Here is a 23,793-nt window from a genome sequence, read left to right on the forward strand (position 1 = left end):
GTGGCAGTGTGTATTAGCTCAGGAACAAATTCAAAGCAGAGATGAGGCAGCCATAAACATTCATACCCCTGGATCCAGACATTCGTTTAATCCCTAACACTTTACATGCGGGGCTGAGCTTTGAGGAGATGCCCTAGATCCATCCAATGATCAAACACACTTCAATTCACTCACAAGGGAGAAGTACCTCATTTCACCAAGGAAACCCTACCCTCTTCACAGCTCCCTTCTGGGCCATCCCTCCCCACGGGGCAAGTGGGTGCTGCTGGAGGATCATCATTCTTTCCTGGCACAGCCCCTAATCCACCCAGCCTGACTGCAATGAGATAGCTGGCTGTTTGGGAAAGAGCAACCCTGTGGGGGTAGAGTTTTTAACCTATTCTTGCCTTATTCCATGTGAGGAAGCCACAAAACCTCTCTCACTGAGGCAGCTGAAAAAAATCCCCTCCTTTGTTCAGCAGTAGAGCAGAAAGGACATTTAACTGGCAAGTAACTTCAAGAGTTATTAAAATCTGCAAGCAGTTGCAGTCATTTATGTGCGCTCTACTGAATGAACATGCAATTATCAAACGATTCACCCACCTCTTCTAGGTTGTTGGGGTTATTAAGTGAAAGCGAAGGATTGCACTGCACACCTGAGATAAAAGAGCCTGCAGAAAGCTACATTAGACTTTGCTATGCTAACAGTTGCTGTCTGCAGTCAGAGTTCCTTCTCTAAGCAGTTGAGCACTATAAAGCGCTTGATGGGACACCGCCTTTGCCTAGGGATAGATTTTGGGTGAGATTTTGGAAGAAAGGTTTGCATACAAGTAGCGTTTGATCACCGCTGGAATGCTGTTTTCCTGCTAGACACACACACTGATTTTGTGACCCTGTGTTCCTTTACAAAAGAAGAGTGACCTGCAAAACCCCATCATTTCATATCTCAAAGTGGTGGGGCAATACAACCTACATAACAGTAATGAGTCATTGGGAAAGAGAAGGATCAAGCTCCAGGGATCTCCTCAGCACAGGCCTGTAAATACACTGGAATGATTTGCATTCCACAGCTTGCAGAATTCACAGATAGAAATCAGGCATGGCTAGGGTAACTGAGCAATATTTAGTGGCAGAACAACGAACCACCCGGGAAAGTACGTACCTATCTAGATTCAAGTAGGGAAGTCACTTTGGGCAAGATGGTTCCTTGGGGATTGCCTGCGCAGGGAGGTTGGTACAGGGTAAACTGAGGTTTGAAGCAGGGTGTGTAAATCCACTCCAGATAAAGGTGGTGTCAACAGTCTGGTTGTTCTCAGAGCAGTGGATGAAAATTGCCTGTGGCTTTTCTGGCTGTACTAGAGTGAAGGCCCCCAACAATCAGAGAGCTGGAACAGCACTTCCTAACTCTGCCCATAGCCTGATGTGCAGCAGCTGCAGATGTTGCCTGTTCCCTCATCCATTGCAGGGCAGAAGTTACTGCCCCCATAACAGGAACCAGAGAAGCAAACCTTCATCTCTTCAAGCCCCTCAGGCCTTTCTTTACTGGTGCAATTGAAGCAGTGCAAATGAAGCAGTGTGAAAGCTACACCAAATTTGGGATGAAAAAGCAAGACAAAAGCAGCGCAGAATCTCAGTGTGAGCCACCAGGCTGTGAATGGGCACAAATGAAGCCTGGATTCAGGTCCTGTTATGTAGGGCTCAGGCTAAAATTGCAACCAACCACTCCCTACTCCCAAAAGTCAGCGGTGTGGGTGACCTGCAGTCTCCTTCTTCAGAATGGCAACACAAACAGCAATGACCTTCAGGGAAGGAAAAAGAGAGGCAGTCCTTACTGATGCTTACTGATGGTGACTTGTAGGTATGGTTTTGCTGAGCCCTTTTAAGGGAGAAAAAAAAGGATGAAAAGACCAGAATAGGGCTAAGGAGGAGCAACAGAAAGGGAGCAAGCCCCAGGCAGATGTGCCCAAAGCCAAGAGGCTCTGATCAGACTTCCCTGTTCATGCGCCCATCAGACATATGACCTGGCATGCTAATACTGAAAGAGCATCAGAGGAAGTGGGATTTGGCACAGTGTGCCAGCACAGGGAGACAGATGCATTCAGTCCATAGTGCAAGACCGAGGCCATGAGTGTCTACAACACCACAGTGTCTCTCTCCAGCAACCTCTGGCCTTGACTGTGTTAGCTCTGGTGTGCAGCACCAGAGAGGAAAGACACATGGTGTTGTGATGAACTGCTCACCACCTCTCCATTCCCATTTTTGGGAGCAAGGCCATCTCTGCCTGCAACAGAGCCACATACAGAGCTTTTCCCACTGAGAGGCTGTTGTGGGTTTCCCTGTGGCCTGGGTGAGAGCAGCTTCTTTCTGAACAGAGCCACGATGATGCTGATGTGGCAGAACAACCCTGCTGCCACATGGGAGGGATGGATGCTGCAGCAGGAGGACTTGAGCCCAGCAAATTCCATGAGCCACCCCTGCTCCTAAATTCTCTGTCCTTTGGGAATGCTCCAGATTTGGTGCAGGTATTGGGGGACCCCTGGTAGGCTGTGGCACTCTGAGCCCCAGGAATTCAGGCTTATCTCTTGCATGCTGAGAGTAAGTTTACATACCGTTTGCATAATGCTTTGGGTGAGAAGTCTCAGAGGAGGTAAGGGTGTCACTTGTCACCAAATTGCCTTGTGAAAGCAGATTGAGATGTGTGAATCTACTAAAGAGGCTTGCTTAAATCTCTGAGGGAAGGGACTCAGCCTCGTTCCTCCTGCCATCAGAAGTGCAGAGACACTCACCTGAGGTTCATCTTGGAGATTATGGCACATTGCTGCTGGGCAGCAGAAGAGGGTTAAGGCGACCAGAAAAGCAAAGTGAGCAGGGAGGGCTAAAGGTGGAGCAGTTTCATCTTGTTCAGACTTCCTCCTTCCAGCAGCATCTCTGTGCACTGAAGCATTACAGGTGAGATCTCTGTGCATCTTGGTGGGCCCTATGGCAAAAGGAGGTACCCATCTATAACTACAGGACAGTTTCAGGGCAGGAGTATGGCAATAAACTACATATCTTACAGAAGAAGTCAGCTGACAGCAGGCTTTTCTGTGTGTCAGAAGCTCTAAGCAAAGTCCTTCCAGTTGTGGTGGTATTGGATGCTGTGTGGGCAGCCTTCCCACCTCGTGCCCTAGTCTGCACCCTGTTGTGGTAGCTCTGCTCCCCAGATAGCATCTGGAGCTACTGCAGGTGCTTCAACAGCCCCTATTCAAGGAGGGGTGAGAGCCTTTTGTCATCACAGATTAGTGCTGCACACCGGTTCAGCTCTGTTCTTTCCTATTTCAAAACAAGGAACAAGACAGAAGCATCTTCTCCAAGGAGATCAGAGGATGACCTTGAATGACTTTCTGGCATGTTCAAAGGTCAGCCTTTCTGCCAGTCACACAGATGGGGTGCAAAGGAGGACAAGGACCAGAACTGAGGCCATCAGGGAGCTGTCCTCCATCCTCAATGCTGGACCATTTGCCTTCATCTCCACTGAGTTTCTTGTAACAGTTCACCTAACTGCTACCTGCAGTTCATCTGCTGATAAGCAACACATAGGGCACTTACAGTTAGCCAAAGCAAGAACAGCAATTAACCGAAAGAAGCAGGTAAGATTTTAGATCCTGGCTCCAAACAATATATTGTCTAAACTGAGCTACTACCTTCATGGCTTTTTTTTTGGCATGGAGCAAATTTAAACTACCATAATTTCAAGTTTCTAGGAGCTTTTTGTTCATAGGAAAAAATAAATGGTTAAGATTTGAGGGCCTCAGTATAAACAAAACCAGATTGTATTTATGAGATTAGGGTTTAATATTTGTGGGCAATATTTGTGAATTTGGTGACACCCATAATTTAGTAGGAGTGCAGTGCAGAAACACTAAATCTACTGTGTGCTTTGGACAAACCACTTAATCATTCTGATTCATGGCATCCAGTGCTAATGAGAAGAGTCTCCTATGCTAAACTTATCACACATGCAAGCTTTGTTTTGCCAATCAGGACTGTGCCAGGGAAGCACAAATACCCAAAGATTATAGGCAATGGGGATGGGTGTAGCAATAAGGATGAACTTGGCAATTACGTACCTTCAAGAGAGAGGAGAAACTTGTTTTGACTTGCAAATGGAATAAACCTGTCATAGCTGTGATAAGAGTCACCCAGCCTAGCAAGAGCTAGGGGTTTTATTGAAGTCTCTTTAATAAACTGGTGTAGTGGGGGAAGAATCTGTGAGAAGCTCTGCTTAGAACACACTCACTTGGTCCTCCAGATTCCCTGATCTGTTCTGCTTTCAACCATGTGTCATTCCAGGTCCAAGCAAGGCTTCCCTGTCTGGCAGCCTCCTGCAAAGAGCCCTTGCAAAGTCAGACCAAATACAAAACCTAAGCATAGTTTGTTGGACTGGGGTCTTACTTTGCAGTCTTAATGCTGCTTATACCCCAGGATCAACCCCAAGGGCAACACTGACATGGCATGTTGGAAACAGGGTGTTGGTTCGCAGGAGTATAGATGCCTGTGGCTGTGATGATGTCTATTTCCTCTATGTAACTATGTTGTTCTAGTGTTCTCTGACTCACATAACTGTCTTTTCCAAATGGTTACATGCAGTCATAAAGAAAGACAGGGCATTTCTCTGTTCATTTAACCACAAATCCAGAACTGAACATCACAAAGAAATATTGTAGGAAGATGTTCTCTTGCAATACTGCCAATGACAACGAAAGAGTGGAAACAGAGGAGACGTCTAGTTGAAATTCACTTCTACAGATACAAAACAATTTGGAATCGTATTATACCTTCCTTTTAAAACTCAAGGATAAAGTAGGCAACAGCTATGCTACTCCAAATAATTCTTGGCATCTATTTATTTATCTATTTAGGCAAAGAAAATGTTCACTTTTAGGACCTTTAGAAAAATGCGTTTGTACAATAAAGTGCAAATCCATGGAGCATCTGTCATCTCAGAATAGGGTCAGAACTTTGTGCCATTTTAATTACAACAGCTTCAAGGAACAGGTTAAGCTAGGATAATAAAGGAACTCCAGAAAGCTGGAGTGAGCAGTCAATAACAAGTAGCAAGAAACTTATTAGATTTTGGCTTATGTCAGTCACACAGCTAATACCTGGAGAACATAAAATGTCATTCAGCATGGAGTAAAAAAGTCAGGAAATGCTGCACACACTGAACCAAGTAGTGGTGCATTGGTTCTGACGCTGACATGACACCTCTGAGCAGAGAGAAACGGAATGTGTCTGCGTTCCCCAAGATTCCAACTTGGGAAAATACTACAATGGCATAATGCTACTCCTGTACCAAGTAGTGAGTCCAGCCTATTTCTCTGAGCAGGGCCTGTTTAACCTCAGCCACCGCCCCACACCTGAGGGGTTTGTTTCAGACTGTTCCTCCTCAGCCCTTTTCTGGTCTCATTTCTTAACACGTGGGTTTCACAACCACCCGGCTGAAAACCAGTTTTGTTTTCGTTTTAGCTTGCCCAACCTTCCTGCTCCCTTTAGACATGTATAGGTAGTGGGGGGTTCTCTTTTCCAACTTCCAGTGAAATATTTGTAGTAAGATGGAAAATCCCAGGGAGCAGTTGGAAAAATGAGAAGGCTAGAATGCCGCACACCAAAGGGACGCAGCGTTTGCTAACTCCTTCGTTTTATGTGCATGTCATTCACAAACTGCTTTATGAAAATGGAAAAATGAGTGAGGAATCAGTCAGGTCCTGACAAAAAATAAACTAATAGTAACAATCTAATTTTCATGAAAACGGGCTGGTCTCCAAAGCATCTGCCAAGAGCAGACAGCACAGTGCTTGCAGCTTCCCTTTGTTGCTCTTCAAAGCAGGTAGAGTGAGGAATGTTCTCATGCCTCATGGCAAGCTCTAAGATGTGGTACATGACTTTCAGATGAGGGAATTTCATGTTTCTTCCTGAATATTTCACACTATGACAGCACGGAGAACAGCACAGACGCAGCTGAAATGAGGAGGAGATGAACTGAAAGGCTGAAAATGGATTCTTCAGCCTTAATCTGTAGTACATGGAACCGAGCAGGCAATTGAAACCAACATGAAAGAAGATGTAATTGCAAATCAGCAAAACTTGCTGAAGCACAGATAGCAAGAAGCAAAGAATCACCCCATCTGATGCCCTTCACAGAGGAGAGCATAGTTCTTAGCTCCATGGCCAGCTGATGTGAATAGATAGACCCTTTCCAAGGAGATACTCAGATCTCATAGGCACTTTCCAAGGACACATTCAGATTTCATAGGCCCTTTTCAAGGAGACGTTCAGATCTCATGGGCCCTTCCTAAGGAGACATTCCAGTCTCAGACCCAACAGCCCTTGGAGGAGCACCTCTCTCTCCTCAGCACTGGGTGAGTCACTTCAGCCATGAGCATCTCGAGATCTAGGACAAGCTAAGGAAACCACAGCACAGCCCTCCCCATCCCTGCGAGGTCGCCACATCCAACGACGCAAGCAAAACCAAGGTGAACTGCGAGCAGGCACTGATTGGAGACCACGGGGCCATACCTAACCCACTGCCTCATTGCTTCTGCACTGTGCAGTTACTGCAGTGTATGGGCCACAGCTCTTACATCTGAGCCTGCAATAAAGAGGATGAGCAGGAACATTAGGGACTCAACCATACTTGGGGAAGGGGGCTCTAGGGAAGGGCATGGAGAGGGAGAAGAGGGAGGTCTTGCTGCTGATGAGGACACAGGCAGGAGATGCTCTCCTGGATTTGAGGAGATGGGCAGCACTGCTCGAAGGAGGCATCATGGTAACACATCACCCTGTTGCTTTGGTCAGGCAGCTTTTGTCATTTCAAAGCGCTTCTGTTGTTTGGGACTCCTCCCCCTGACTGGAACAGGCGAGCAGATGTTTATGGGGTCAGCAAAACCCCTGCTGCACAGGGCCCTGAAAGGCGTCCTTATTGTCTGTCCTGAAGCAAATCTCACTGTGCTTGAAAGTGCTTCAGTGTGCTCTTACCTTTAATTGCTTTTCTATTCCCGAGGCAGGAATAAGGCACGGGAGAGCAGCAATAGGCTGTGCAGAATGTCAGGGCCATGCTGCCTGCAAGGTGAACCCTGCACTCACCGTGTCCCGGGGGTGGCAGCACTCACGCAGGCACCAGGAACAGCAAGGGATGGATGGATTCAGCCTCTTCCTGAGCAAAGCACCCAAGCCAAAAAGCAGCCCACAGTGGTAAGGACCTGACGTGTTGCAGAGGCAGCAGGGTGGGTACCGCAAGGGGGATCTGCTTTCCTCCTCAAGACAGAAAACATCAAAGTTGCCCTTAAGAATGAACAGGCTGTTAGTGCATTTAGAAAAGCAAACCAGACTGATTTCAAAGCCCTCTTCCCAGAGGTCCTTCCTGAACGCACATCACATGCAATGGAAAAGGACGGCACGCCTGGCAGTTAGCATTTTTCACCTGTGACCCGGGATTGATGTCCATTTAACTCCCTCATTTTAATCCGATGACATGCCTCAGGGAGAAAAAAAATCCCTGTCAGGAGTTTGGAAGGGAGCTGGAAAGAAACTAAAGTCACGCTCCGCACTTCCCCTTCCCTGCAGAGATAGGAGCGCTGCTTGGCCTTTCCTGGCGATAAGCATATCCTGGTGGTTAAAAATACCTTTAGCTCTTACCGTAAATTCTCCATTAGTCAACTCCTTCAGCCCAGCCCACGGTGCTGGAGTTCACAGTCCCTTAGAGGCCACACGTGACAGAGCTTGGCCTGTGGCACATCCAGATGCGCTGAAGAGGCAGGAATAATGTCACTGGTGCTGCTGGCATTGCCCGGAGCAGCAGGAGCTGGTGAGTGGCAACCACTCATCCCAACTTGCACCTTTCGCAGGACCCTGCACTACCTTTAGACTCCACCTTCACAGCAGCTTCCAGACAGAGAGCAAAGGGTTGTGTTGAATTCTGAGCAGCAATTAATTCTGTTAATCTTATGTTCGCAGTGATCAAAGGGCTGACTGAGCAACACAGAGCTCAGCCAACAGCAGGGCTTGCTGATGGATTTGTGATTCCAGAAGCCAGGAGCCACTTACCTCCTCTGCAAAGCTTCTCGTCCTTCCCACATCACCTCCTTACCTGGAGAGCCCAGCCTGGGAAAGCCTGCTCTGAGACCTCGGCTCTGCAGAGGACACAGACACCACCTCTTACCAAGGAGGCACCAGCCCTGGGAAGAACCTGGCTCAGCAGAGCCGGGGCTGCTCCCACACCCCAGCACCTCCACAGCAGCAGCATTATTGTTCCTGTTAGGACAGAGGTGGTGGGATGCTCTTCTTGCACGTTGGGATAGAAGTGGTCCTTTGTGATTCCCTGTGGCACTAACATGCCAAGCCCTGCTGTGTAAATGCAGCACCCAGCTGCCTTGGTTGGCCCAGCACGGTGCATGTGGGATGGCAGAGGGAGGCTTTGCTTCAGGCCATTGAAAGCCTTGGCTGAAAATCCTGCTCAAGGAACCATTCCTGGATTTCTTCTGCAATATTTTAGAAGAAAACTGAGGAGGTAAAAAGGTGAAGAAATGGAAACTTGAACTTTTATCTCCTCCGTGCATAAAAGGTAAAGGAAAACCAGGCAGCAGCCCTCTTCCCTTTCTGTTAGCATTCCAGGCTGTGGAATAAAGATAAATCTCAAGTTCACCCTCCTGTCTTTGTTTCCCAGGACTCAGTAAGACAGGGGAGATACGGCAGAGCCCATCTACGCAGTCATAACCATGGGAACACCAGCAACAAGGGTAAACCAACAAGAGATTCCCTATCATCAGCCCATATTTACACTGGAGGCCTCGGGCTCTCTGCACCAAACTGGCTCGTGGTTCAGGGCCTGTGCTCTGCTTGGTATGGCTGTTGAACTAAGCAGGAAAAGATTGTTACTGAGCAAATATCCACCCTTCTGTCCTAACACCCATCATCCCTGTTAAAATACTGTTCAGAGCACCCAGCACTCTGCTGTGGCGCTGCCTTCCACTCCGCTGCCCTTGCACAAGCTACCCCTAACCTTCCCCTTGACCTTGCCTTACATCTGGCCTTGCCTCAATATCCTTTCATTTAAGAAAAGGTATTCAGAGCTCTGGGTGAAATAATGTAATTTCCTGAAGCCCAGAAGCACAGGACTGCTGCAGAGTCAGTTTTTTGCAGTCAGTGCACTCCCACCTCTCACCACAGACAGTATCCCTCCCATCAATAGTCTGGTTCTTGTGCCTTGGCAGAGGCAGCAGTAGCAGAAGCAGTGGCTGGTGCATCAGTAAGGGGAGAAGTGCAGCATGAAGGAGGCAGATTGTTTAATCTGGGTTGCAGCTGCTTGGCATCTTAAGAAAGCCCTGAGCTCTGAACTCACAGAGGCCGTGTATGCATGCCGTGGTGCAACTGAGGATTGCCATAGACAGGGCAGCCCCGTAAGGAGCCGTTTGTACCCACCCCTGGGAGTGCTTGTGCTTCACATCTTTTTTCTCCTCTTCTTTTGAAGTGATGCGGAAGCACCAGGACTTGTGAAGGGGGCAAGTGAAGGTGATGCAGGGAAGAACAAAGACACAGAGAACAGTGAGGATAAGCTAAAGCTCCTTCCCATTCCCACGTCTCATGGAGTGGCCACCAAACACCCATGGGTCCACAGCCATAACATTCACTGCCCCGACAGAGTCAGAGAGGGACCGTTCAAGCCTCCCCTGATTTCCTTAGCCTTTCCTCCTCCATTTATTTCCTTTGGGTTTTCCCCTTTCATTAAACTCCTGGCATGTAGAAATGTTAAATAATAAAGCAGATAACTCATGGGAGATGGTATTTATAAAATCTACTGCTTTCTTTTTTTTAATTCCTCTTCATTTTTCATAAGACCTTGAGAGAAAATCTAGAAGTATGTCCTTCCTTCCTTTTGAAATGAGAGAGAAAAAGCATTAAGGAGCAGTCAACAGGTTTTTCAAACCATCAATGTTTTATTTGGTTAGTTTATTAAACACCTTTTAAGACAATTAATTTTGGTCTGTACCCTTCTATAAAATAATTCAAGTTCTGAACAAACCTCCGATACATAAAGCAAAGTTACTTTTACCATATGCAAATTTCAGATCAAAATACAACACTCTGATTTCTTACATTTATAAAACCCGGTCAAATACAAACGACATTAAAAAAGATAAAACACTTTCACTGATCCTTGGTACAATATTACAGCACAATTTGCACAGTGGCAACTAAGTCCCCAAAGCACAAGTCAAACACTTTAGAAAGGGAACCTCCCTTTTGTCACCCAACATTATACTGAACACGTAAACGAAGCGAGTGCTACTTAATCCAGGGAAATTCTCGTCTCCCTTTTCGTCTCGTGAGCCACAAAGCAATGCTGCAAGGGAGGTTACTGGTAAGTAACCACACAGCTTCCCTGCTCTGCTCTTCTTACACACGTTATGTGCAACTGCTCCATGAAAGTAAATGGATGGAGGTGGACCAGACTCTGCACTGGGCAATTTATGGCAACCAAAGTAAACCAAGGAAAGTGTATTTTCCTAAAATCAGATCATAAAACTATTGGGAAAAAAAAATTAAATAAATACCAAATTATCTGTGGGTACAACTGGAGTAACTGACTTTTTCTGCGCTTTCAGGACATATACTATAGACTCAGAGTGTTTTCAATTGTTGAGAGTTTGTTCCATTGCAAAACTCAATGTTCCAGCTGTAGGTCAAAGTGCCATTGAAACTGCACATTTTTTCTTCCATTATGAGAACCCACGGTAGCATGCAATGTTCATTTGCTATTATGCCTAAAGCTTGCACTTGCACTAACCTATGAACGAGGCGGGATCCCTTACAAAACAGGAACAAAAATACAGACATAAAACTATAAAATGGAGGTGTCAGTTGACAAATGTTCCGAGGAAGCCTTATAATAACACCGCGAGAAGAGAACTAAAACCAGAGCAGTAACAGAAGGGTCTGATACATCAAACTTGGGTTATACTTTGCATAGGCAGTCAGGGCAATTGCACTGCAGGGCAACTGAAGGGTATTTTTACCTGCAGTTCTGCAAACCCCTTCTTTATTTCCCCCCAGACCACTAATTTTACTTATAATTCAATTGTAAGTTCAGTTCCTGTATTCTTAGCTAATGTAAAAATGTGCATGTAATTAAATGTAAAAGTACACTATTTTTCTTTCTTCTCCCTCCCCTAAACTTATGTCTTCTCTGCTGGGATACCACACTTTCCAAAACCTTTCAGGTCTGTTAACATTAGTATTATCCCAACAGAATGCAGAAGGAGAATTACACTGCACAAATAGTACACTTAAATAATGCTCAAGTGTAAACAATACAGGATGGAAACAGCTTAAAAAATCCCAGCAAAACCTTAATTTCCTAATTTAGTCTTTTAAGTGCAATTAAAACACTGCCCTTCTCCCAAAAGATCTCTCCATAATTAAGCTACACGACTAGGCTTATTCCCTTAAAGCTACATACCCATGCTACAACTCATTATATTGACTTAATGCAAATACCTGTGGGGGAAAATTAATTTACAGGGTTAATTAAAATCTTTGTAGTATTCAAAAGGAATGGTAGTAAAGGGATCAACCATGGAAAATGTGGTAATACACATTTTTAAAAAATATTTCCAATAATTCTAACACAAAACACAAGTATATTTTGAAAAATGCATAGAAACCCTGTCAATACAAAAATCCCCACTGGAGTTACACAATTAAGCAATTTTAATCTAAATAGTTTATGTGCTTTTCCTATAAAGGCCACTTTGACATACAAATACAAAAGAATTTACATAATTCCCCCCCCCAAAATAAATTATTTGTTCCTCAATTAAAAATACTGAATATGGAAACCTAACAACGCCCTTGATGCCAGCTGCTTGTCCGCAGTGGCAACTTCCACAGAAAATCTCCAAATAGTTTCAATCATCAAAAGAAAGGAAAAACAGCTTCAGACTTTGCTCTGCCTAGCACTAGGGAAAACCTGGTTTGGGGGCTGGAATAGGCTGAACCCCTTGCACTGCATGTGCTGGGGAGGGAATGAACACACAGGCGACTGCAGAGATTTTCTGCGTGTCTCCCATGTTGTGCATGCACTGAAATCCCCTTTTGAAGTCAGAGAAGCAAATCAAGCCTAACCTGAATCAAAGAAGACCAAATAGCGAATGGTGTGAGGAGGGAGAAGCAGTGTGATGTACGACGTGGATTAAGTAAATAACAAATACTACTCAGAAAGCATGTAAAGGTGACAAGAGGTGATCAACTAGTAGCGAAGACCCATTCACGGGATGTAGAACTAGGGGAAAACAGTGTACCCGTTTCACTAGTACTTAACAGGGGGAAGAACAGGAACACAAACTTAACTGGATAAATGAAGCAACGGGAGAATAAAGAACCTTTACCAGCAGTCCTGACCACACGGCCATTTATCCCCAAATTGCTATGGAAGCAGCAAAACTCACATACAAGCGGTGGAAACGAAAGCTCAGTTGGGGTGGATTGCAGATCAAGTCACAGGTATTCTTTACTGTAAGCACCACACCCGCACCTGAACAAGACAGGATGCACTAAAGCTAGACCTACAGCTACCTGGAGGGGCACAGCAAAGCCAGAATGCCTGACATGCTCTCCAGCAGAGATGCAAACATTACAAAGTGGCCCCTAACTCGCTCCAGAGGGTAGCCCACACTGGTGGGTTTGCAAGACAATGTCCAATTGACAACAATACGAGACTGACAGGAGGGATACATTTTGACAGCACATAATTCAGGGTCAAAACACCTATAAACTGACCGGTGAGGCAGGGAGAAGTAGGAAAATCATCGAACAAGAGTTATTTGGCTGCAAGACTGCTGGGCAGCCAATGTGTTCAAGTTCTCCCAACCTTGGACCAAGGACTGGCTTTGGAAGGACACAAGAGCTGTGCAACTTCTGTATCACAAGGAATTCAGCTCTTTGTTGTGCTATATTGCATAGTTTGACTGAGGCCAAAGAGCATTTACGTCTTATTTTTCCTTGGTTTTAACAGAAATAACTCAGCATACTCATGTCTGAGGATTCCAAAGCCTGGCCCCAAGCAATTAACGGATTAATTCCTAGAGCAGTTCAGGAAGATTTTTGGGGTGGGCACACAAACGGATACAAGCAAAAACTCCACTCCCACAAAAAGCACAAAGACCCACAGAAAAGGTAGCCCATAAAAAGCCTGTAACAGTAAACACATCTGTAATATAGAAGTCCAAGCACAACAGCTGGATGATGGGAATAAACCTCGCTGCCAGGCTGCATGCCAGCGATGGTCAACAAGACCAGGTGAGTGTTTCTACCACAACACACTGATGTATTTTCTGTAGAAAAAACAGCAATATATTCTCACAATACCCTGGTACTTATCAAGATCTCAGATTTGACAGAACGCTGAACCTTTATGAGAGCAGCACCAATGTGGCAGGCATTATGTACCAACACCCTCCTATTACTCAGTTCATGGAGTACAGATAACATAGTTGGATTAATCAGTTATTTCATTCTTACTCTAAAAAAACCACATTTTTACAGTGCAAAGTCAAACTAAGTGTACTAGTCATCATTCATGTAATATATATTTCAATTCTTTAGCCCAATCCTACAAGATTTATGGTACTCAGTAAAGACGGTTTACAGAGGGAAAACTCCGAAGGTAGAGCATGTAATATAAAGTTCTGCTTTTGCCTTTTGAAGGCAAAATTAGAACAGTCTCAGCTTGTCAGGCCCCACTTCAGATTATTCTGCAGTTAGCCTACAAACTGGGACAAGATCGTACATTTCTGTTTTCTCAAAAAATCCCCCAAAAGTGGAGGGGAAAACCAGGGGACTGGCCAGGAGCTCACCAGTTATTTAGGGCCATAGTTGCTGTTCCACCCTGTAGAAACAGTTCCAAAGCCTCCAGTAATTTCAGGTTTCAACAGAACAAATGCAAAATGTTAGATCTCCTATAGCACTCAGCCCAAAAACCTGTATGTCTTATGTAAGGGACAGGGTGAACCCATCTTTACCCACCCTGCCAAGGCACAGCTGCAAGGTTCAGACTCTGTGCACAAGCCTGCCAATGAATGGAGCTGCTCTTCAGCCTTCCTTAAAACAAGAGGATCGAGGATTTCGGGGTCCCCCATTTAGTGGCTGTTTTTCAAAGCATGCTGCACGTAATGCAGATACTCCTCATAAAGGCCACCAGCCCAAGGTTCCCGGCAGTCTGGGCGAGTTAGGATGGTGCAGAGAACAGCACCCAGCATGTCCTACAATCCTAGAGCGGTTTGGGTTGGAAAGGATCTTAAAGCTCATTTAGTTCCAACCCTTTCTGCAGGTTCAGCACACTCAGGAAACTGGTGACTTCCCTCCACTCAGCACCTCTGTGCAGCAGAACGACAAGGCAATCTGTGGCCTCTTCAAAAGGCTAAAGGGCTCTTAGATTAACAAGACTGAGAAACACTAAACCAGGACTGTGAGGCCTTTTCAGGCTAACCAGGACTGTGAGGCCTTTTCAGGCTCTAACCTGGTGTCTGGAGATGGGACAAGTTCAAACATCACCCCCAGCTCCTTCCTACTGCTCCACACAGGGCAGGAATACGACTTTTTGTCCCCACAGAAAGAAAAAAGTTCTAGCAGTGATTAATCACCAAATCCACAAACCAAACTGATGGTATGGATTAAACAAAAATACAGGGCAATAAGGATGACAACAGAGTTCCTACCCAGGACTGAGGTTCAGCTCTCTACTCCGCAGCTGCACGCACAAGAGCCTCCTCATCAGTCCCATCAAGCTGATTCCACTGCAGTGATGGCAGCACTCGGTACCATCCCTCCCTCCTGTCTCCCAACCACTGGAACCAGGGGGTGAGCCAAACAGACCTTGGCAGCCAGATGGCTCCGGAACAGGCTCAACTGAGGCACAATCTTGAGCCTAAGCCACAACCCACACCTGGCCCCCTGATGGAAACAGCCACATGGGTCACAGTGTCCCAGGCAGGGAGGAAACAACACACCGCCAAGACCTTGAGAGCAACACCATGAAGACTGGTATTTACAGAAGAGACACAGTGATCCCAACAGAAGGCTCTGGAATTAGCAGGTAATTGGTAGGGAGCCTTGAATAGCTCTTTGTTTCATCCCTACTGTTTGTGCATTGGCCAGTAAGATGATTGCTACACCTAAGTCCAAGTTAACATGAGCTGCTACTTAAAAATTGTATAGGACAATGTTTCCCATAAAGCATTCAGGTTTGCCTTTATAAAGAAGGAGAAAAAGGCAAATTTTTCCCATTACATTTTGTATTCTTAAGGCCTTTGATAGTTCAGAAGCTGTCCGTATGAAGAGGGATGAATACTCCAAAAAGAAAAGACCAACCCAGGAACCAAACACGAGCCGATTATCAGCCTACCTTAAAGTCAAGCACAGTGTAAGGAATTTAAAAATATGTCAAAATAGCACCTTTAGAAGCAGAAAACACTTTTTTTTTCTAATTCTTCAAGCTAAGCAAAACCCTGCACACCTGAAGATCCTAAACAGATGGGCAAGCACATCATGACGGGTACAGAAGGTGGGTATTTATTTGGACAGTTCCTCCTCTGTAGGTGAGTAAATGGGAAACTTTATGGAAAAAAAATCCAAATTAGACATTACAGAAAAACCAGTGAATCTCTATTGAGATAACTGATCAAGTTCACAGGCAAAGCAGTGCAGAGTAGAGGCAGAGAGATAACCATATGATCTCTCCTTAAGAGAGCAGAGACTTCTACTTTCTTAGACAGATTTTCTCCCTCTTCACAAGTTGCCAGGACAGTCATTCAATTACTTCTCTCATTTACAAGTATAATAGTTACTTTCAAGTAATTTAATTTTTTATTTACTTTTTACAGCAGCTGCAGGTCAACCTTGGTCTTTTTGTACAGACAATGCAGTTAAAGTAAACTATCCTTGGACAATGGCATCATTCTGCCCCACTTCTAGTGTGCTTTTAGCTTTTTGTTGGAAGGACAATATGCAATTTGAAACAAAACAGAACAAAAGAAAGCAAAACAAAAGATCTGACAAAGTGAAAACAAATGAGGTAGGTGGGAATAAGGGTTTTTCCCCAGGGAGAAGGCAGCAGACTTCCAACCACAAGTAGCACTCATAGAGGGGAGTGGGCTACAGATGCTCTACGTACAGGATTGCTCACAGATGTTCAGGTGATCTCTGTTCTACTAACATTAGTTTTACCAGCTTGATGAAAACTCATTTAATCATTTCATCATCTCCCCACATACACCAAGTGGAGTTAGAGGATGCAGAGGTATGCAAAAAGCCAGTGCACAGAGAGGTGAGGGGTGTGTGGATGCCCCCCAACCCCTAGCAGCTCTTCCCAGTGATTTTTAGCAAAAGCAATGCATTCAGACGTACATTTGGGGCAAGAGTGAAGGCAAAATCTTGTTAATAAAAGTGACGGGCAAAACACCCGACACCAGCAAGCAGTGTTATTCATGGTGTCAGTAATCTGCATGTTTGGTCTGGACAAGGCTTTGAGGATCAATTCTCAGCCAACCACAGCCTCGACTCCCAGCAACAACCCAGACATGTTCCATACACCAAAGGCAACAAGGGGTAGCAATGACATAAGCCCTGTACAAAAACAAGGCTGTTACCCCATTAGATGCACACCAAGGCCATGTGCAGTAAAAGGAGAAGCTTGTTTTGCTGATACTTTCTTCCCCCTGGACAGAACCAGAATACATCTTGATGTTTCTATCAACTAAACTAAGATACAGAATAGTCAACATACATTGCAAAATACAATTTCAGACCCTTAAACAGAAAAAAAATTCAACTGTAAATCATTAGGTTTTGGAAGTCAGGGAGGAAAAAATGCTTAAAGTTGCCTTAGCAGCTGTTTCCCCAAGCAAACACAAGCTAGAACAGATCTTGGTTTCTCTAAGCCATCTAGAAGAGTCCTTTCAAATGCTTTAAGACCAGTTCTGAAAGAGTCTGAAATTGAAAATATTTCTTAAGAGGGTACTCCTTGGCTTCCCTTCAGAAAGAAACCTTAACAAGAGCTTTAAAGAATGCCAGCTCTGTTCAATTTGAGCACCTTGTCAGCTCCCCTGGTGTTCTGGTTTACATACTCTTAATAATTAAGCAGACTTACTTTTTAAAGACCTAAAAAAAAACAAAGCAAGTGACAAGGATGACAAAGCTTTCCTGCTATCATGTATATTAATAAAACAGATGCTGCCGAGCCAAAGCTTTAGCACGTGAGATCATTAAGGCGCAAATCCCAAGAACAGCAGAGGTTTCTACAGCATATATGCCTACCACATACCACATGCTACAATATGAAATTTGGAATTTCCAAAATCACTTTTGCTTTCATCAGGTCCAATAATATTCTAGTTCTTATTCTATTCTGAAATGAGCAGAGGTGGCAGCGTGCTAACAGAATGCACAGGAATTATACTTGGGAAAGCAGCCCACTGTGCAGCCTGCTAACATGGTATCAGACTTTGACTGGGTTTAGAACTATGGATGAGCATAAGTTGCCTTGACAAAAGCAGAGGATGTGTTAGGATTAATTGAGAAGAATAGGACATAGAAAGGCAAAGAAAACGAAAAATAAATCAAGGGCATTATGTGATTATTCAAAGCACCTGGTATTAAAATGAAGTAAAATTACATTCTCATGTTTTATCTTTAAAATAAGGTAAATTACAGAGAGGAGGTCTCTTTTTATCCTATTATTGTAACCAGATCCATCAGCTTTCACAAGGGCTCAGTATACTCTCATCTAATTATGAAAATTCAAGGGCGCAAGTAGGCAATGGCATTGAGCTCGTTCAGTTCCTGATACTCTGACAGATGTTCACTGTTTACAGGAACCCCTGCAAAGAGGTTTAGCCTTTTGCACTGGAAAGTTCCAATCTTTGTCTCACTTTTCAAGACATTTCAGTAGATTACGTCAAATAACCTTCAAATAACTCCTTTGTGTATTTTAATGATTAATAAGCAGCTACCTAGAATAAGCTGCTTAAAAAACACCTTTAAGATTTTGCATCACTAACAAAGTTACAACATAATCACCTGTTGGTAGCAGTTTATAGTTTAATTCTCCTATCACCTCACTCCTTTTAGCAGATGATTTTAGCTAGGTAGGCACTTTGCATGGTTTTAGTCTATTCTAACAGCTTACCTTTGAGAGAACTGATTACTGGAGGATAACAGCAGTTGGATTTCAGAGTCACACAGGACATGGCTGATCAGAGATGCCACCTTAAAGCCTGGCTGCAACCTTTTCTTCCCACATTAAGGAATTTCCCAGAAAATAAAACCACCAAAACCCATAGGGATTCTGGAGAGGAGGTGACCAGCCTGTCAGCAAGCTTTAGAGCACACAGCTCTGACCCCTGCAGAAAAGAAACAGGGCTTACCCAAACCTCACTGGCTTCACAGCCACGTCTCCAAGTCAGCCTTTACTGACTCACCTTCCCAATCCCAACTGACCAGACAGATCTCCCTTCTCTTTCCCAAGCAGTGTGCCACAGAAACACACGCCCTGCTGACACAGCTCTCAACTCCAACAGCAGACAAGGAAGAGCAACAGAAAATGGCAAATGTCAAAAGGCCGCAGCACTGACAGCTACAACACCAGCCTGCACTTGATCCTTAATGGTAAAAGGAAATACTCCATGTGAAGATGGAAATAGTAGCTTTAACTGCAAAACAAACATGTATACAATTAGCACCTGGCCCAACCACCTGAAGAAGCTGTTTAAGTATACCAAAGAGTTAAGAGAACACAAACACCAAAGCTTTAATGCTAACACCAGAAACAGAAAGGATCCACATCCTAAATCAAACAGAACTTGCTGGAAAACATCGCTGTGAGTGGCACCAAAACATACCTCAGTATGCCTGTGCCCCTGGGTGCAGTCATACATCCCGAGACACAGCATTCCTTCTGCTGATAAGATTAATGCAAGCAAACTGCATTTTACCTAAATATTTATAATTTTAAATAGTAAAACCTGTTGTCAGCTGCCATTTGTTAATGGACTTGCATGGCACTAGTGCTCTAACAAAGTGTCCATATGCATCACAGAGAGTGATGTCTCAAGGCAGCTGTGAAGAGCAACACAAACCTGCAGAACAGTATTAAAATAAAAGATTTACAGTGTTTTAAATAACATTCATTAAAAAAAAAACAAAACAACAACAAACCCAAACATAACAGAACCACTGGTCTTCTTTTGGAAGACAGTGAATTTTAGGCATCTTCTATATTTTAGCCAAACAGTTGAATTTTTATACACAGAGGAACCCAAAAGTTTGGCACTTGTAACAACTTGCATTTGTTATTGCATCCTACTCTTTGCATGGTGTATGCGTGTTACCAGAACCCACACAGGCTGTACAGCCACAAGAGATACAGAGCCAGGCAAAGAAACTGCACTTGAACCAGGGAACAGCTCTCCCTAAACCCCTCACTTTTGTACTCCTGCATTTACCAAATCAATCAGGCACAAGAAATACAGAAAAAAAAAGAAATTAAGCTGCTTTCTGGAAGGGGTTTTTAATACAAGCCAGGTGCTTCAGAAGCTTTGATGAAAAATCTCCTGTTTACACTAAGAACTCTGCTTCAGAAGGCAGGCTGTACCATGTGCAAGGAATATAGAGTCAAAAGCAAAAGGAATAGAGCTTGCCCACAGTTACCAGTGAGTGCATTTTGTCAATTAGCTTTTGTTTAAGATTCACTCCTGTTCTTTTGCGCAACCTCATCTAAATTTGCCTTCCATTTAAAGATGAAGTACCCTCAAAGCTACAGAAAGTCACCTGACCGGGAGCAGCCGAGCTGATAGGTTTTAGTTATTGTGGAAATGCTGCAAGGAGTAGCTGATAAAATATACGAGAACAGGTAAAACTCAACAGAAGACTCGCCAGAATGCCTCTTTTTAAAGTTATTAAAACAGAAAGGATGAGAATTTGAAATCCAACACTGACTCTTCAGGAATACGAGCATCTCACAAAGCCAGATAAGTAACAGAGACCAGGCCAAGCCTGTGCCTCCCTAAGAAACCCAAGAGATTTACTTCGAGAAGAACAGCACTTTACTCCTTTATGTCTGTAATCACTACTCCTGCTGTGGAGAGCAGCCAGAAGACTGCACACATAGGACATGCACGGAGAACACTGCTGTGTGCTTATGGTACTGTCTCTTTTTCTCCCCATTTGCACTCTCAAACTTTGGATTTTACCCTTAAATTAGCAATTCCAGAGGTTTTCAAAAAATTGCCTCTGGCACACAGAAAAAAGAAGAGGAAACTTTTGGAGGGGTTAAGAGCTGAAGTGAGGATTGAGCCACTGCTACTCCCATCTTCCACAACCCCTACCCCATATTTGGTGATTTTCTGATTACAGTCATAGAATCCTAGAATGGTTTGGGTTGGAAGGGATCTTAAAGATCACCCAGTTCCAATCCCCAGAGTGCAAACTCACAAAATGCATGGAGTTGCTTCCCGTATGGTTCAGCCATCACATAAAGGGGGTACACAGCCACCAGGACAGCTGGGGTGGTGGCATGCATCAGTGAACTCAGTTCAATCTATAGCTGTCTGCACATGCTCAGGAAACTGGTGACTTTCCTCCACACAGCACTTCTGGTATCAAAGCCTCTCTCCTCCACTGCAGTCAACTGTTTCTTCTCTCTTGGGAAAAGTCAGGTCAGTTCCCCGTACATCATCAGCTGTACAATCAGGCTCCCCCTGAGGAAAGGAGAGCCTCGGCTTCAAAGCCTTGCTCCAGACCGGGAGGCAGCAGAACCTGGTTACTGCACGTCTCAAGAAATGCATTCATCAGTGGGCTTGCAGATCAGAACTGGACAGACACAAGTCAGAGACCCTGAAAGATGCACGCACAGGGACTAGAGCATTTCCAGGGTCAGCCCCACGGACAGCAGAGATTGGCAATAATCCACACTCCCTTAAAGCAAGGCCGAGGAAGCCAACTGTGAGATCTAGGGAGTGCTTTAATCTTCTGCTTGAGCACGCACCCGGAACTCCAGGACACAGTGTCTCTACAGACTTGATCCCTGGCCACCAACATACATGGCTTAAGGAATTAAGTTTGTGCCTGTTTGAGGTGAAGAGGCTTAAATTTCTTAGTCAAATCTCACCGAGTGCATTTGCAACACACTCCAATTACTAGATTTGTTGCATTTATGTTAAAATTAAAAAGTAGGACTACTTATTGTTAATCCTACTTTAAGTGTAAACATTTCGTTCAATAACTTTAACTGCAAAACACTGCTACAGCATATACAATTTGGATTTATTATGTGCATTTATTACTTGGGGTTTCTGGATGCTGAATGACTTCAAACGTACTGGGAAGCTACAGGGACTCAAGAGATAGCAGCCTGCGATATTCTGAATAACGTTTTTCAAACATTTTGTAAGCCACTTAGAAAACAGCTCAAAAGTGAAACAGATACTTAGGAAACATCACTTTTCAACATGGGATCTTGGCACTTGTCTAAGAAAAAAAAAAATGGAACAATGTAAGATTTTTCAAAAAAGGGAAGTTTTACAGATAAACTAACAGCACTTGATTTATTTCACAAGACAGCCAAGGATGGAAATAGTTCACATTTCTGTAGTAAAGCATTATATATAAATTTAAAATCTGAAGACATATATATATATACACATACACCAAGTTTACTGCAATGCATAAATATATAAACTTTCTAATATGCCAACTAATATCGGTCAGAAAATTGATGTATATAGTTCAAGTTTTGCAGCACTTCAGCATTGTAAAAAATAAAAAATAAAATAAATAATGGTCAAGGGTTTGGCTGCTGCCCTCTTTTTATCCCCCATTCTTTTGCTCAGAGTCCCAGTAATTCCAACTACACACCAGCGGTATGGAGGGACTGAGCAGAAGTAAGTTTAAGAATGTCTCTTCAAGGAATATTTAATGAAATATAACTATTTTGTACTACTCTGGGATTGTATTTCAGCATATCTAAGATGATCCCACAAAGATGAAGGTTTACACTAGCAACTGAGGGCAGAGATTGGTTTGTCTGAGGTCCACAGAGTTGCAGAGTGGAAAGTATTGTATGTAGTTATAATACTGGTTATACAACATCTTTTCTTCTGAAGGGCAGGAGGTCTTATTTCTATTTCCATCTCCCTCTTTTTATTTGTTTTAAATAAATACAGGTTATGCCCCACCCATCACAACAATAATGAAATTAAAAATTGAGGTAAAAGTGTTCTACCAACTGATCTTGACTATGAACAAAACTCAGAAAAATACCACTACTGATGTGAACAAGACTTAGTAAGAAAAACAATGCAAGACACTAAATTCTTCACTATAACCATACCATAAAACCCAGCTTTCAAAGTCAGACAGCAGTAAACAAGACTATACCTTAGCATAGAAATCATGAGTAAACCAACTTTTGATCACAATTTAAAGTCACTGTAGAAATTTTTCTTAACTTTTAGTCCAAAAATCATGTTTTCTGAAAAAAAAAAATACAGGCTTGTCAGATTTCACCTTTGTTCTATCAGAAATAAACTGCACTTTTCTATAATCCCCAGTTTTAAAACCATTTTTAGTCAGCAAGTGATTTGAAGTACAAAGGAACACACCTATTTTCTTTAATTTGTCAAGTTTTGCTGATTTTAAACAAAAGTTGCAATCATTATTAACCACTGCAAACACTATTTCCTTTTTACTTCAAGGAAACAGCCACCAGAGCCAACACAGGAACACATCCCACCCACCTGTACACCAGTTCATCAGGCTATCCAAATGACAGCGTAGAAAAACACGGTTTACTTCTCTGTAGTATACTGTATCCATTTCAGATTAGTCCATTTTAAATATATTAAAAATATTTGTAGGAATGAAACCATTGCAAATGAATGAAAAAAACCGTATGTACACACCTCCAACATTTTTAGGCACAGACCTTAACTTTTGAGAAAGGACTAGAAATCAAAGGTGCAACAACCAACATCTCCTATGGCATTATGGTCAAACCAGTATACCACAGAGGTTGGTTATCATATAGCTTCTGTGTATTACAGCTATCCAGTCCAAGATAGCACATTAAGTCTTATCAGTTCCCCTCAGGGGAAACACATCTGAAATCTTACTGTCAATAAACTTCGCCAAAGGAATACCAATTCCCACCTATTTCAGACATAAAAAAAATCCTCCTTCGATAACACAGTTCTAATCTTCCAAATGGCTACAACTGAAGGTGTTTCATTAATCCCCTTTTAATTTCCCCCCCTCTCTTCTTTTTAATGTATACTTAAGTTATTTGCTCCCGAAACAAGAACTGAGACTCAAGCTTTTTAAGCATTTAAAACAAAAACAGTTACCATACCAAAGCACAGCATACAGTGTAAGTTTCAGCTGTAATTTCTCAGCTTTTCCTTTATATAGAGCTATATTATGGTGGACTGCGCAGAATTCTTCCAGTCTCCTCCTCTGTCAGCATACGGCTCACGGAGAAGGTACGCGGATGCGGAATAACCCCTGTTGAAGCTGCAGGCGAAAGAGCTTGCAGTTTGCGATCCGCAAAGCCGCGCAGCCGGTGCGGCGGAGGTCTGATGGGAACAGTGGTTTAGTGCGCTGCCAGGTTCCCGTGCTTCTCTTAAATTCTCTAACATAGTCATAATTTGTACCTAAAGTCACACATGCACACACAAAAAAAGAGATAAAATGCTTAAAATATAATGTAGCTACTGTCACATTTAACCT

General features: G+C 43.6%; 1 protein-coding gene across 2 annotated transcripts in view; it reads right to left on the reverse strand.

Annotated features, from left to right (window-relative positions):
- Positions 1–21,326: 21,326 nt before the first annotated feature.
- The window catches only part of GAN (gigaxonin), a 31,402-nt gene continuing 28,935 nt past the window's right edge, over positions 21,327–23,793 (reverse strand). For both annotated transcript variants that reach the window (XM_057401937.1, XM_057401938.1), the window contains exon 11: positions 21,327–23,717. In XM_057401937.1, the coding sequence (XP_057257920.1) occupies positions 23,536–23,717 (182 nt within the window). In that variant the 3' untranslated portion in view covers positions 21,327–23,535. The remainder of the gene's footprint in view (positions 23,718–23,793) is intronic.

The sequence above is a fragment of the Pezoporus wallicus genome, unplaced genomic scaffold (genome assembly GCF_028554395.1).
Source record: "Pezoporus wallicus isolate ANWC-B61680 ecotype Strahan unplaced genomic scaffold, APGP_CSIRO_Pwel_v1 contig_7835, whole genome shotgun sequence".
Classification (NCBI taxonomy): domain Eukaryota; kingdom Metazoa; phylum Chordata; class Aves; order Psittaciformes; family Psittacidae; genus Pezoporus; species Pezoporus wallicus.